This window comes from Syzygium oleosum, unplaced genomic scaffold (assembly GCF_021117445.2).
Source record: "Syzygium oleosum isolate NSW1041296 unplaced genomic scaffold, Sole_v2.1 Sole_v2.01, whole genome shotgun sequence".
NCBI classification, from domain to species: Eukaryota; Viridiplantae; Streptophyta; class Magnoliopsida; order Myrtales; family Myrtaceae; genus Syzygium; species Syzygium oleosum.
In genome coordinates, this window is record NW_026607485.1 from 25405959 (window position 1) to 25419701 (window position 13743).

General features: G+C 42.4%; 3 protein-coding genes across 4 annotated transcripts; 1 reads left to right on the top strand and 2 right to left on the bottom strand.

Annotated features, from left to right (window-relative positions):
- Positions 1-524: 524 nt before the first annotated feature.
- On the top strand, positions 525-2479 carry LOC115675977 (uncharacterized). Its single transcript, XM_030598805.2, has 2 exons — positions 525-689; positions 2030-2479. Exons 1-2 carry the CDS (start codon positions 549-551, stop codon positions 2321-2323), a joined length of 435 nt encoding a protein of 144 aa, XP_030454665.2. The 5' UTR covers positions 525-548; the 3' UTR covers positions 2324-2479.
- A 514-nt stretch (positions 2480-2993) lies between these two features.
- LOC115676197 (histidine kinase CKI1-like) lies at positions 2994-5846 on the bottom strand. The gene is made up of 4 exons (XM_030599083.2): positions 5528-5846; positions 4867-5441; positions 3489-4625; positions 2994-3236 (listed from the first exon to the last, which is right to left on the bottom strand). The coding sequence occupies exons 1-4, from the start codon at positions 5844-5846 to the stop codon at positions 2994-2996; spliced, it is 2274 nt and encodes a 757-aa protein (XP_030454943.1).
- Positions 5847-10020: 4174 nt separating this feature from the next.
- On the bottom strand, positions 10021-12793 carry LOC115676071 (uncharacterized). 2 transcript variants are annotated; one of them, XM_030598932.2, is made up of 7 exons: positions 12586-12773; positions 12352-12423; positions 11684-11751; positions 11110-11260; positions 10581-10661; positions 10353-10448; positions 10021-10224 (listed from the first exon to the last, which is right to left on the bottom strand). In XM_030598932.2, exons 1-7 carry the CDS (start codon positions 12718-12720, stop codon positions 10117-10119), a joined length of 711 nt encoding a protein of 236 aa, XP_030454792.2. In that variant the 5' UTR covers positions 12721-12773; the 3' UTR covers positions 10021-10116. The 2 variants fall into 2 exon arrangements, with proteins under 2 accessions (XP_030454792.2, XP_056166782.1); XM_056310807.1 differs by lacking the exon at positions 11684-11751 and having other exon boundaries at positions 12586-12793.
- Positions 12794-13743: the final 950 nt, after the last annotated feature.

Genomic DNA, 13743 nt, shown 5'->3' on the forward strand with positions numbered 1-13743 from the left:
CATTTTCCGGAGCTGCTTCTTCTTCTTCTTCTTCACTAAGGTCGCCGGTCGCCGCCGCCCGCCGCCCGCCGCCGCCGCCCGGTCGCCGCCCGCCGCCGCCGCCCGGTCGCCGCCGGCCGCCGCCACAGATCGCCGATCGTGCGTCAGCTCGCCATTTGCCCGCGAAAAATATTTTCCGAAACTTTTTCATATTGATCACCGAACACCGGAAAATTATGTTCCGGGAAAACATTTTCCAGAAAAATGACTTCCGGAAAAATATTTTCCAAAAGGAGAATATTTTTCGCCAAACAAACGTAGCCTAAATGTCTTTATTTCTTAAATTATTTTTCTTGAGCAAAATAGCATCCCAAGCCATTCATGGACCGATATGGCCACTTCTTTTGCAAGAGCATTTCTCAAATTATGGTATGATAATTCGTTGTTCTCACATCTAGCTAAAAAGGGTAACGAAAAAGATTAAATTTTTTGGAGGGGGTCAATGTTTTCGGGTCAGAATTAGATCAATTTGAATGGTTTGTGCTTCTTGGGTGTGCCCCGAATATGTTATGAACACCCCAAAAGGAAGAGGAAATAAGGGAAAGATCGAAGCTTTGACGGCGAGAGTCAGAAGACTCAGAACCCACTTCAACCCTCGCCCCCTCCCACTCATCTCGGACAAAAACTCTTGCTTTCTCTTCGCCTTTCAGGTTCTTCTCTCTCTCTCTCTCTCTCTCTCTCTCTCTCTAGGGGAAAGATCGAAGCTTTAAAGTATGTTCACTCGAATTACTCGCGTGAGCTTCAATTGTTGGCGATGATTCGTGCCCTGTTGGCGACCCGTTGGACTGATGCGGCATCTTTTCTTGTTTTGTTTCTTTGTGTTTTTTCGGTGTTTTTGGTTGGTGTCGCGTGGTGGTTCGTTATTATGAACACGAAAGTACGTTTGAGCTGTCCATGGCAATGCCAGAAATGGATTCTCCATGACCAAAAAATATGGAGTACTTAGTTTTTACAGGATAAGTTTCCTAGTTGTAGTAGTGTTGTTATGGGAAATAATTTAGCCGCTGCATTTGTTTGGCTCCTTTGGCAAAAGGTTTGAAGATATGTATTCATTTTCCAAATGGGTTGGGAGTTCACTAATCGCGTTGAAGGAAGAAAGGGGACGTGTGTTCGTGGGGCAAAGGGTCGTTGGTTAATGAAGTGGCAGATTTTTTGGGGCATCATAATCATGTTATGATGACATGCGTTCTGTTGCGGTGTCGGCATGCTTTGGTCCTAGCGATCACTTTGCGAAATCAAGCTTACCCTTCCAGACTAGCGGGGTGGAAAATCTAGGGCTGCTCTAGTTTAATGTTTGACATCTGCAAGGACCTTGTTATGTTTGCAGCGTAGCTTGCAAGCTAGCCGACACCGTTTTGACTTTTTTAGTGTCTATCCATGATAAAATAAGAGTAGTTCATCTGCTCTTGCCTTTGAAGTGGGAATATGAAGGTTGTTTGTTATATAATGCACTTGTGCAGTTCCGACTACCCTGAAACCATTAGTCTCAGTGCTCGCATGCCTTTTGCTTGCTACTTGAACATTGATCATGTCGTCATCTAGCCACTTGATCATTTGCTTGGCCAGTTTTAACATTTAAGGACACTGTTAGAAAGAAGAACAAAAACCTTCGGAGTATGGCATTCCCCAACTGTGTTGGGGATTTGGAAGTTAATGTTGGGTTAACATATACATGTTTGGGTGTTTGGACTGCGTGATTTTTGTTTTGAATATTTTAGTTAAGAAGAGTATGGCAATAGATGAAAGTGAATTTCGTATGAGTTTAAAAACCTCATATCAGAGTGGCGCTGTGCCCAGGTTGCTGAAAGTAATGCTGCCAGATTTTCTGTTCTTGGTTAATTTTGCCAGATTCTTTTCGCTTTGATAAGTTGTTGTATGTAGTTTTTACATTCAAATGGCGGAGAACTGATGGTGCAATCTGGCTGGCTGGCTGTTGGTAGGAGTTGCTTGCCTCCAATTTGTTTCTGATCTCATTCTTTGATCAGTACAGGCCCACAAGTTCATGATGGAGGTCCAATCTCTTGGTGTTCCAAAGCCCCTTGTTCAAGCCGCGCTCCAACTTGGATCAGAAAAATATGCTGTTGCGGCAGCTGCTAATGGCAGCGCTCTTTCGGAGCAACTGGCTTCAATGAAAGAGGAAAGCATGAGGATATTCAAGGAATATATCACCAAGCATAATGTCCCCACTGATGTTCCGGACGACCTTGTTGAGAGCTCTTCCGAAGATGATGTTGAAGCCACCGAGAAGCCACCAGTGAAGTCGAAGAAAACAAAATTAAATTAATGTTCTTGTTAGAATGCCAATTAGATCGTGTACGAGGAGCTCATTTAACCTAGTTATTGTCGTAAACTAGTTTTTAAATTCCAATTAAGTGGCTGCTTAATCAAATTGCCTGATATCAATGTACTTAGGCATTCTCATAATTCTGATATTCTATAATTCTGGTTTTCGATATACGTTCTGTTCTTGCTTTCTCCGTCAGGTTGCAGAGACACAAAGATAAGGTTTATATGGTGAATCACTTGCAAAAAAACCCGTTTGCTTTTAGTAACCAGCAAATCACTTGTTTTAGAATTTGAAAATCACACTGGCCGTTGCTTCTGTTTGCAAAAAATCGTACAGGCTAATATACGTATAGTAAATGATGTGCCTACAACTTTATATGTAGTATCTGGACAAGCGTATATTCCAACTTCATTGACAACCGTAGAGAGAAATCTAACCTTTTTTTCCTAAACGAATCATTTAATGACTATGTAGTTCCTGTAGAAAACCCAGCAACTACACGACAATCTGTACAAGTTCGTAGAAAGTGTCGACTCCTAATGCTGTTGGGTAGGGTATACTTTCACAAAGCAGATTCTGCCACATCTTGTATGGCAATTCTTAAGTTGACCGTACGTAGGAACATGCACTGTCCAAGTCCATTCCTATGCTGCATAGGATCCACATATTAAACATTAGATGCACTTGATTGTACACCTCCTCCTCTACTTTGAATCTCACTGATGGCTTTCATCAGGTGAACCCTGTTCGCAGGCTTTTCAACATGGAAATCCATGCCGGCCTCAAATATCTTCTTCACTTCGGCGCCTGAAGAATGAGCAGTCAATGCTATGATCGGCGTATGGATTCCGTATCGTCTCTCCTCCTTTCTGATCTTTCTTGTCGCTTCATAACCATCCATTGCGGGCATCTACACGGACACAGGAAATCAATGAAAATACTAGCTTAACATTACTTATCTTTAGGAAGTTCAAATCTTGTAACCATTATCTGAATTCAACAAGCAAAATTTCGAGAGGCCTAAACATCTTTTGAGCACTTCAGTGGAGTTTAAAAATAAGAACTCGTTGCTGACGGTAATATTTCCGACAGTTTAATCATGTTCTGACATCGAGGTAAACTTTGGCTGAATTTGAAAATGGTCGTAAGTCTAAAACTATACCTGGCAGTCCATCAATATGTAATCGTAAGGACAATGAATATGTAAGACTCCTCGCTCTCTTTGCTCGTCAATACCCTCACGGATCAATTGTACAGCTTCTTTTCCATTTTCGGATAGCTGAACAGTTGCTCCAAGATTCGAAAGATTACCTAGAGCCAGCTTTCGCATTATCTGGCTGTCGTCGACGACCAATACTCTCTTCCCACTCAAAGGTTTCTCCCTGCTGGTACTTCCAGTTTCTTCTGCTAAAGGTTTGGTTGCTTCTGCAATTTGGACTGGTCTCTCCTTCACCTGTTTGCTCGGTCTTTTCTGCAATGAGCCCCCGAATTCTGGAAGAAGTCTTATCACTCGAAGCAAACGGGTCCCATGAAAGGGCTTAGACATGATGATATCGTCAGGGTCGAGGTTGCCATTAATGGCCCTTTGGTCAATACTTCTCATTGTCGGCTTATCTAACCACACGACCTTACAACAAGTGCTTGGTATGAGTTTCCTAAATTCAGCCACTGCCATGAATATTTCTTGAAATGGTCCAGCACTTGCATCGATTATAAGTAGCACGAAGCCCACTTGATCTTTGTGACTAGGACTTCTGTAGACAGGGAGAATATGGTCTGCTCCATCCAGTGAACTGAGAGATACGCCCCTGACTCTACTGCAAGACTTGCTGCACGAAGCGGATTTGCTCAATCTTTCAATCCTCCAACTCATTTCTGATTTTCCCGAAGAACTATGATATGCATCGTTGACGACCTTCATTTGTACCTTCTTCAGAATAATAGGAAGATCCTGCCACGGGCTCACTACGAGAACTTCTATTCCAAGTTTTTCCATGTAACTCTGACAAGTTCTCCGCCGCTCTTCGTTCTGGATCAATAACACAACAGGAGAACCTTCTGGTTTGGGGCTACGCACTTGTCTGGTGCTTGAGCTTCGAAAGCTCAGCCCAGGACTAGTGGCACGGATGGTTAGCCCAAGATGACATGCTGCTCCATAACCTCCGGCCTCGAGGTCTTCCTCTAATAGTTTTGTAGCACCCGCATCACAAGGGGCAAGGAAAACATTGAACCTGAAGCAGGTTCCTCTCTCGCCCATGTCCTTGTCCCTGATCTGTATATCTCCACCCATGAGGCGGACCTGGTAAAGTGTCTCAATTAGCAAAGACAAATAGTTACTCATGCTATCAAAGATGGCGTGATGATGATTTCTCTTTCCATCAGATGAAACCCCTAGATCATAAGCAGCACAGTTTTATAAAGGAAGCTGCTTCCTACTGATTATAGTGGCTAATATAGTCCCAATGCTGTAGTACGGTTACAGAATGTAATACAGAACATGGCATGCTCATAAATAAGAGGTACAGAAATTGGGAACGTACCAGAGACTGCACAATGCCGAGGCCCAAGCCGGTGCCTTCTTGTCCTTGAGCTGTTTCTTTGACCTGGATATAGTTTTCAAATACCGACTTTCGCATCTCTTTGGGAATTCCTTTGCCTGTATCGTCTACCTCGAATACAAATTCTGCAGAATGAGGATTTTGCCGGAATTCCGTCATAGCTTCATTGCCACTGTCCTTGTCATTCTTCTCAGAGGAGAAGCACATTAAGCGATTCCACCAGCTATTCCCAGAGGAAGTGAATATCATATTTTCTAAGCTGGGTTTTTGAACCCATGCCCGGACCGATATGTGACCGTCATCCGTAAATTTAACAGCATTGCTCAACAAGTTAGATAGTATTTGTTTAAGCTTTCCTCTATCTCCCTTCACAAGTGATTGTTTGAGCACTGTGCCATCGTTAGGGTCTAAAACTACATCCACGCCTTTTCTCATGGCCACTGGATGATACAGATCAACTACGTCTTCAAGAAGCTGAGCCAAATCGAATTCTTCTTCAACGAGCGGCATTTTTCCGGCCTCGACTTTGCTCGTATCGAGAATGCAATTCAAAAAACCTGAAAAAAGGAATGTTCGAACTATCAGTTCTACGTAATTCGTCGATTTGCTCAGGGAACTACAAAAGTTCGTCAGCTGGTTTTACCCAACAGGTCCTTTGCGCAAGCTTCCATCTGCTTCAAGTTTTTCTCGAGCTCCGAACCAGGAGAAACTTCATCATAACTTATATCTATAAGGCCGATTATCCCAGCCAAAGACGCGCGAACGTCGTGGCTGGCTTGAGCAAAGGCATTGCTCTTGCTCATACTCTTCCTCTCGGCTTGTCGAGTCGCTTCCATTTGCTTTATAAGTGCAGCTCGCAAGTGCATCTCTATAACCCGAGCCCTCATAATCAAGCATATCAAACCGAATATGGTGATGACCCCCACAGCAATCGATATCACGAGAACCAAGAGCAAGCGCATGTTCCCACGGCGAATCAAACCGATCATTGGATCTTCCAGTTATGACCATGAGAATCTGGGACTCTTCTGCATTTGTGGTTCAAAGAGCAGAGAATCCAACACGAAAAGCATGTAAGCAGACGCATGTTTGTATTATTTAAGGCATAAAATCAGAACGAATCATCTCCTATTTAAACCTTCCCTTTCTCAACAGAATAGCCGTGTAGGTATGTCTTTGAAATCTGCTTACGAAGCTAGGACATGACATGGAATTTTTTCACATGCATGACAAGTATATAGGTAAATTTACAAAAGGGCAATTAGTTAGAAAGCCATTAGCAAGATTAAACATCTACTTGCAAAAAATTTTATTCAGATGACAATGATTGTTTGCTTCTAGTATTATCGATGCGATACAAGTGAGCATACACGCCGTGCTTGGCGATGCAATATAAATAATCTAGTTGTTTTCTAATGTTAAGACGGTTGTAGATGCTAAAAAGGAATGCTAAAAAACAATCGCTTTAAGTCGACACGCTTGCAAACTTAAGCCGTCGACTCCCGGCTGGGACTTCAGAGAGCTTTGATGGAGCATTTGATCAAGTTCGAGGATTGATAGAGCATCGACTCATGACAGAAATTGGTAGCTGAAGATCCACCTTCAAGTGCAAGAATGCTCATAGAGCCTTCGATCAAGTTCTCAGCAAAAGAAACTACATTGCAACAGGTTCTGTCTCAAAGTTGTCACAAGAATCTCACACCTTTGGATCTTCATGAATACCTCGCAGCTGGTCAGATTACATGATGTATCTTGAATCTTCAAATGACTGATGGTTCTTACGGATGTGATTCAGGTAGAATTCTATCATAGTCCAGTTACATCATGCTCTTTGCTCATGTTTGCTAATTCCTCAGGAGACTATAAAATTTGTTAATGATATGATACACGAAAAAATGGGTGGTAAAAAAATAATTAAAATAAATAAAAGAAGAAGGAATAAAGAGAAACAAATCTGATTTTACAAAGTGTGATCTTCATTACCGTTTCTGTAAACTTCCTAATAAGGATATCTAAATCTCTTGCACCGCCTTGACCCACAGAGAAAAGAGAAAAGAGATTAATGACAGGAAAAATCTCTACAAAACTAAAATTAATATAAATTAAATGTTTACTGCCAAAAAATAAAAAATAAATAAATAAAGGAGGACAAAAAGTGGAGGATGTGAGAAGATTAGTTTAGGGATTGTCGATGAAAGTTTAGACTCGCTTCTTTTATCACTTGTTTCTAGCAGGGCAATCGTGTTTTAATTTTTTTCTAGTTAATCTCATTTGATTACAAGTTTATGTGGATGCAAATCTAGCAAGAAAATTTAGAAAAGATTGATAGCTAGTCAAGATTGCGGTATCTCTATTATAAAAATCGAAAAAGTTTTGGGACCTAATTGAGCAGACCGGAAAAAAGTTTAGAAAATACCGATGCCTTCGTCTCGTATGCCATTGCATGTAAAATCAGTTCCTTCATCGTCATGTCAGTTTGTAAACTTAGTCAAATAGATGACACAAATTGATGTCATGTATATGATTTTCACTGTTAATGAAGTCGTGTCGTGGACAGAGCATTTCGACACAATTAGATGGTGTAGGGCTATTCAATGTGCAGATTGAAATTATGTTTGAGCGAACACAATTAGCCTTCGTTTTTAAAAAGAGTATCTTCTATCTATGGACACAGAAGATATTAAGTATAATTAATGGTGGGATCTGATATCACTGAACTGTTCAAGGAAGGTATGCTAAAATTACTTCTATCTAGTGCAAGATCTGCTATTAAATGTTTGAATTTGGTGGGCCTCTTTCATTCATTATTATTAGCAAAAGGGCGTATATGTATGGCAAGCGAAAAATAGCTCAAGATATGAACTTTTTTTTTTTGCAAGTTTTTTTATAAGATAGGAAATATTCAAAGTTTAAAATTGAAATACGTACGTCAGATATAAGATATAGCGATTAATTTGAGTATTTGTTCATTGACGGTAAATTTATAAAATATCTAATGGAGGATATTTTTGGTAAGAAAAAGGGATTCCGATCTCTTATTAAGAACCTTTGTTATAATAGTATAAATCAGCTAATAATACAATTGATATGCGCTCATCTCATGGCATTGCACCCAAGTCAGATCTATAGGGGGATCTTACCTAATTGCATATTTGTCATGCTTAGACTTGACATCACGTTTCTCACCATAGTTCAACATATTTCTCGTTTTCCAACGTTTGAATCGCTTAGAAAAATGAGTTAATAGACAATGTTATCCTAATCAACGAAGAATATATGTTTAAATTCAGCATAATAATTCCTCATTAAAAAATTAGAAATCATTTTATAATAATGTAATTAGAAATCAACGCTTGAACCAGTAACTTTGTGATTAAGCACAAGAACCCAACGCTCGTTCCCGGGCCCTTGGTAGTGAACCCGGGTCTAGAGGCTAGGGCCGGGTCCACCAAGGTGCATCAATGCCAAGCCCAGGTCCAAATAGGCCGGGCCCAGAATATCGGTGCTTACAGCCAAGTCCATAGAGGTTGGGCATGTATAGGACCTCGGCGACTGTGGCTAAGTCCCCAACGCTTGGGCCTAGGTCTACAAAGGCCGAGCCGAAGACTCCAATACCCTTGCACGGCTCCCCAACGCCCTATCCCAAGCCCACAGAGGCCGGGTTCGAGGCCTCAATAATCATGCCCAGATACATAGAGCTCGATCCAAATCCATTGAGTCTGTACTTGGGACTAGGTCCCCGGTATCAAGTCCGAGTCCACAAAGGTCCACCTTGGGACCCCAGTGCAGGTGCTCGGGCCAAGGTACCAAGCGCGGGTCCATCAAGGTTGGGCCTAAGACCTCAGTGCTTGTGCTTGGATCCCCACGCCTGGGACCCCGGTGCCAATGCTTAGGCCCTCGACTTCCATGCCTCGATCCATCGAGGCCGAGCCCGAGACCGGGTCTTTAGCACTTGGGCAAGAGGCCTGACCTCAATAGACCGAAGATTAGGTGTTGGGGACCCAAGCTCAGGAATTAGGGATCCGAGCATGGGCACTAGGGTCCCGAGCCTTGCTTTTACGAACCCAAGCCTAGGGACCTAGCCATTGGTGCCGAAGTCTTGGGCCTAGCCTCTATGGATCCTGGCTTGGGCACCAGGTATGCGGGCCTTAGATCCAGTCCCGAGCGTCGAGGTCCCGCCCACGGGCACCGGGGTCATGGGCCCGGGCTTAATGGACTTAGGCGTGGGTTGCTAGGGTCCCAAGCTCAGCCTCTATGGATCTGGGCAGGGGCATCGGGGTCTTAAGCCTAGCATCTGTAGACCTGGACACCAAGGTCCCCCACTTGGCCTTTGTGGACCCAAGCCCAGCCTTAATGGACTCGGGCCCAGGTACCAGGGATTCAAGCAAAGGGCACTGGGGCCTTGGGCCTAGCCTTTGTGGACCCCGGCTGGGGTGCTAGGGAGCTAAGAACGAGTTGGTTCTCGGGCCCAACTTCCATGGATCTAGGACCGATACCCGTGCTCGTGCCGAGGACCCAGGTGCCCGTTGCAAGGTCCTTGGCGCTCGGCCCGGGGGTCCGTTGAGGTTGGACCCAATATTCATGCCCGGCACATGAGCAAGTCACTAGCACACGAATGGTGTATATATATTTAGAAAAATCAAATTATGTTTTCCTTTTCAAACAACGGAAAATAATTTTCATTTATACCTTTTATGGAATTATAATGAATATTTGCATAGAAATCCACAAACCCGTCTCTCCCATTTCTAATTAGCTTAAGGAAACGCAAACGAGGATACATTGTTCATCCCTAATTCGTTCGATTATGGATTAAGAATGATTAATGGGCCATTATTGAAGTCATCATTCATCATCCACACGGTCCAATTCACGCCAATCAAATTGGTTAATCCCCTCTAACCGAGAATTAACTATAGCCCGCAATTATTTTTTTTGCGTGTGCCTTCATTTCCTATAGATGACAATAGCAATCTACCATCATCACGTGCATTATTTATCTTTCCATAAATCCAATATCAAATCAATATCAAATCACATGCACGACTTCGCTTTTCACTTTAGAAAGAATAAAGTTACATTTATTTTTTTCTGCTTCTCTTTAATAATTAGTCATCATTCTCGCACGAGGAGCTCTTCACAAAATAATGAGATCAGCAATTCAATATATACTACACCGAATGAATGAAGAAGAAGAAAAAGAACAATTGTAAGAATTATCAACAAGAGACGTCAAACTATGTGTTGACGCCGCCGGTCACTGTCGTCGTCGTCGTCGTCGTCGTCGCTATCTTCTTCGTCATCCGCCGTTTCGTCATTCGCCGTTTCGTTATCCACAGCCTAAAACATACAAATTATTTAATGAGTACTTAATCTTTATTTTTTTGGAATTATCACTTGCGGTAAAAATTTCCTTTCTTTTTTTTTTATATTTTTTTCCCCATTGAAAAAAGGGGGAAGAAGCTCACGTGGTAACGTTGCCGGAGGCTGTTCTGAATTGCGGTGATTGTCCGAATCAATATGTACATGGGGACGACAATCCCACTCATCCTCAAAACAAGAACCTGTTCCCACCGCACGAAATATCGAAATTCAGACCAACAAAATCCCACAAAATCTTTAAGTTGGTGACCAATCAAACAACATAAAAGTTCATATGTTTTTTCACTTTTTCAAGCACGAGTTTTGGAACTTACGGTGATGAGGGCAAAAGGGTATTCTTCGGGTTTGCCAGAGAGCACATCGAGCATGTGTCTTAGAAGCAAAAACACTGTAAGCTGCCCACAAAAAAAGATGATTAGGAAGTTAGAACCCACACCCACATCGAACCACTTAGATACCTAATAAGTGCAAAAGTAATGTAATGGACCACAAACTTAGTTGTAGGAAACATGAAATCGACAACCTCCTAGGAAATGGAAGACAAGAAAGATCCCACCAAACTGACACCAAATCAACTAACTCTTGGGCTATGTGGCCTTCGTTTCCTCTTCTTTATTGAAGTTACGCTAACCCAATAGGATTTCAGACCATAAATTGTTTTAAGCGGGGTGCTGCAGAATCCAGTTTGGTTGCCAACTTGCCAGGTGGCAAATCGTGGGCACTGCTCAGTTCCTTCAAAGTTGTGGTCACCCAATATGTTGTTTATGCTAACCTAACTGTTTCTCATTATAATAAGATCAATGATCACCGGGGGTGGAGCATGAATGTAACATATGGACTTACGGTGAGAGCCAATGTCCGGCAACAAGCGGCGCCCCGGTCGGCGGCCGAGGTGCAGTCGGGGTAGACGGCTTCGATCGGCACTCCTGCGGCCACGGCCACCAATCTCGGGCTCTGCGGTCCGGGCTCAACTCGTGGAATTTGCAAGCTATCCCTAAAAGGACAAAAAAGTTTTTTGGATTGGTGTTGAGTGCAGGCAAATGATTGAAATAGATTACCATCTGTCTTGACTTGGATTACATAATGTCATGAAGATTCAAACAAAGCGAAGTTCCAAGAACCCCAAAACTTGGTTTAAAAAAAGGAAACTTTTTTTATAGTTTTGTAATGCAAGTAGTCCCATGTTAGCAGAATAATTAGTCGTCAAGCATGTCCGGCTTTATTATATGGACTTAGTCAATAAAGATGAGTGCATTTCTGGGGACAGCATTCCGAAAGCGGCGCAAAAAAGGGTGGTGATCACTAATGAGAATGTAGGTGCTGACGAAAGGGAAAAGACTAATCGCCCTTAATCTGTAGGCAATAGGCCATGGATTAGGCTAATAAAGTAAGATCAACGAATGAGCAGGAACGGTACCTAATGGTAACAGCTGCTTCAATCATTTGAGACTTCTTTGAAGGTGCTGTGTAACCAGGTTCGTAGTTCTGTGAAAAATTCGCAGATGAAGAAAAACAGAGCAGGTTAGAATAAACACTTGGTGTTCAAGCATGCGAAGATGGTGAGATGGGAATGCGAAAAGACGGCCAAACGCTCCCTTCAAGAAAACTCCAGGGAGAATAGAAAAGGAAAGAAAGAAAAAAAAAATTGTGAGAATTTCGAGAACCCAAATTTGTTTGGACGGCATCCTTTGCACTCCACACATGTGCCAATTCTGATGACATGAGCAGAGAGAGGGAGTAGTAAAATTCAGACGGAGCATAACTTCAATTGAGACAGATTTGGGACGATCCTAATATTCACATGAAGCAAAAGACGACATCTGAGAGAGTTTGAAAAAGCAGAAGCTTTGAAAATTTGGGAAAAAACAAAAGGAGCAAGAGTCCAATTCTGAATTGCAACAAAACACACGTATGGAAAAATCACGCAACGAAATTTCATCCGAACCCCAGCTATCTTCCACAGGAAAATGGAAAAGAAGAAAGGAAGAAAGAAGATAAAGCATGAACATGAACGTTCCACTTTTCGGTCCTGCTCTGTACAGCAAAATCGAATTTTCTTTCTTCTTTTTTCTCTTTGAATATTACCTGAAGACATATTTCACAATTAGTGCTTCCCTTCTCGTTACACCATCTCTGGATACAATCCCTGTGCGCGAACTGCGACGAGCAAAACACAAGATCAGAATCTCCGCGGAGTGGGACAAAGAAAAAAAAGAAACTCGAGAGGGCGATCAAAACAGCGACCGGGGAATCAACGACGGCAAAAAAAAAAACCCGAGCTCAAAAAGCAGAGGAAGGGAATTCCACGGGCTCTCTCACCTTGACGGTCCCCGAACAAGCGCAAGGAGCTTCCAAGCTCTGCTCGCTCTCGAACTCTGCTTCGTGGCAAATCCGGCAGCAAGGAACCGAGGGGCTCGACGGCAAATCGTCCACGAACAGCAAAACATCCCCCATCTTCTCCTTCTTCTTCTTCTTCTTCTTCTTCCCCAGCAGTCCTTCCTTCGGTTCTTTCTGGTGCGGGCGTGTGTTATGCGAGGATGATGATGAGAACTTGCTCTGTTCTCACTTCTCTGTTTCTTCTTTCCAAGTCTCCGTGCCTTCGCCTGTGGCGAGGAGGCCAGGACTTTTAAATACGAAAGTAACCGGACTTGAAATCCCGAGATTGCCCTCCCATTTTATGCCCACCTTATATTTTAAGGCGGATGCTCTTTTTTTCCTAATATTTTTTATTATTAGGAATGGTCGATTTTGCGAAAATTGCTTCGTTACTTTTATTTATTTTTTTAATTATTTATTTTTTGGGGGGGGGGGGGGGGGGGGAGCGGTGTTATGAGAGGATTCCACGCGTATGTGGGAAAGTGAAGGCGAAGGCTTTGACCGGGCAATGCATGGACACGCCGAATTCGAATTGGAACGGTGATGCGGAGTCAAAGTAAGGAAAACGACGTCGTCATAGGACCATTTTCCAAGCTTCATAGCTGTATCGGGCCGACCATTATTTCTCTTTGGTCAGGCTCCTAGAATCTTCCGTTTTTCTTTTAGGGATGATTGCATTGAAAGCCCTAAAATTTATCGTCAAAGTACAATTAAATCATAAAACTTTTAAAAAGTATAATTAAGTCTTCAAACTTGTCACAAAATACAATCGAGTCCTAAAATTTTCAAAAAGTGCAATCAAGTCCTAAAACTTATCAAGTCAGTCCAATTAAATTCTTTTTTCGACTGCACTTTTTGAAAGTTTTGGGACTTGATTGCACTTTCATGACAAGTTTAAGGACTTGATTGCAGTTTTTGAAAATTTTAGGACTCAATTACACTTTCGTGAGACGTTCTAGGACTTCTAATGCGCTTCTCTCTTTCTTTTATAGTTTACCAATGATCATCGAGGGATAAAAGCACTTTTTAAGTTGTTTTCTCTATATAATGGAGTTGGGTTGAGGCTTTACTATAAGGGTTTCGCCACCAGTACAAAATGTT

Excerpts from the sequence above, each read along its gene's own strand:
- LOC115676197 (XM_030599083.2), bottom strand. The coding sequence starts at position 5,846 with ATGCGCTTGCTCTTGGTTCTCGTGATATCGATTGCTGTGGGGGTCATC. Across the intron at positions 5,442-5,527 it reads TTGCGCAAAGGACCTGTTGG|GTTTTTTGAATTGCATTCTC; the intron begins GTAAAACCAGCT and ends TCCTTTTTTCAG. Across the intron at positions 4,626-4,866 it reads TCGGCATTGTGCAGTCTCTG|GTCCGCCTCATGGGTGGAGA; the intron begins GTACGTTCCCAA and ends ACACTTTACCAG.
- LOC115675977 (XM_030598805.2), top strand. The coding sequence starts at position 549 with ATGAACACCCCAAAAGGAAGAGGAAATAAGGGAAAGATCGAAGCTTTG. Across the intron at positions 690-2,029 it reads GCTTTCTCTTCGCCTTTCAG|GCCCACAAGTTCATGATGGA; the intron begins GTTCTTCTCTCT and ends TGATCAGTACAG.
- LOC115676071 (XM_030598932.2), bottom strand. The coding sequence starts at position 12,720 with ATGGGGGATGTTTTGCTGTTCGTGGACGATTTGCCGTCGAGCCCCTCG. Across the intron at positions 11,261-11,683 it reads GAAGCAGCTGTTACCATTAG|GGATAGCTTGCAAATTCCAC; the intron begins GTACCGTTCCTG and ends TTGTCCTTTTAG. Across the intron at positions 10,662-11,109 it reads GCCGGACATTGGCTCTCACC|CTTACAGTGTTTTTGCTTCT; the intron begins GTAAGTCCATAT and ends TTTTGTGGGCAG.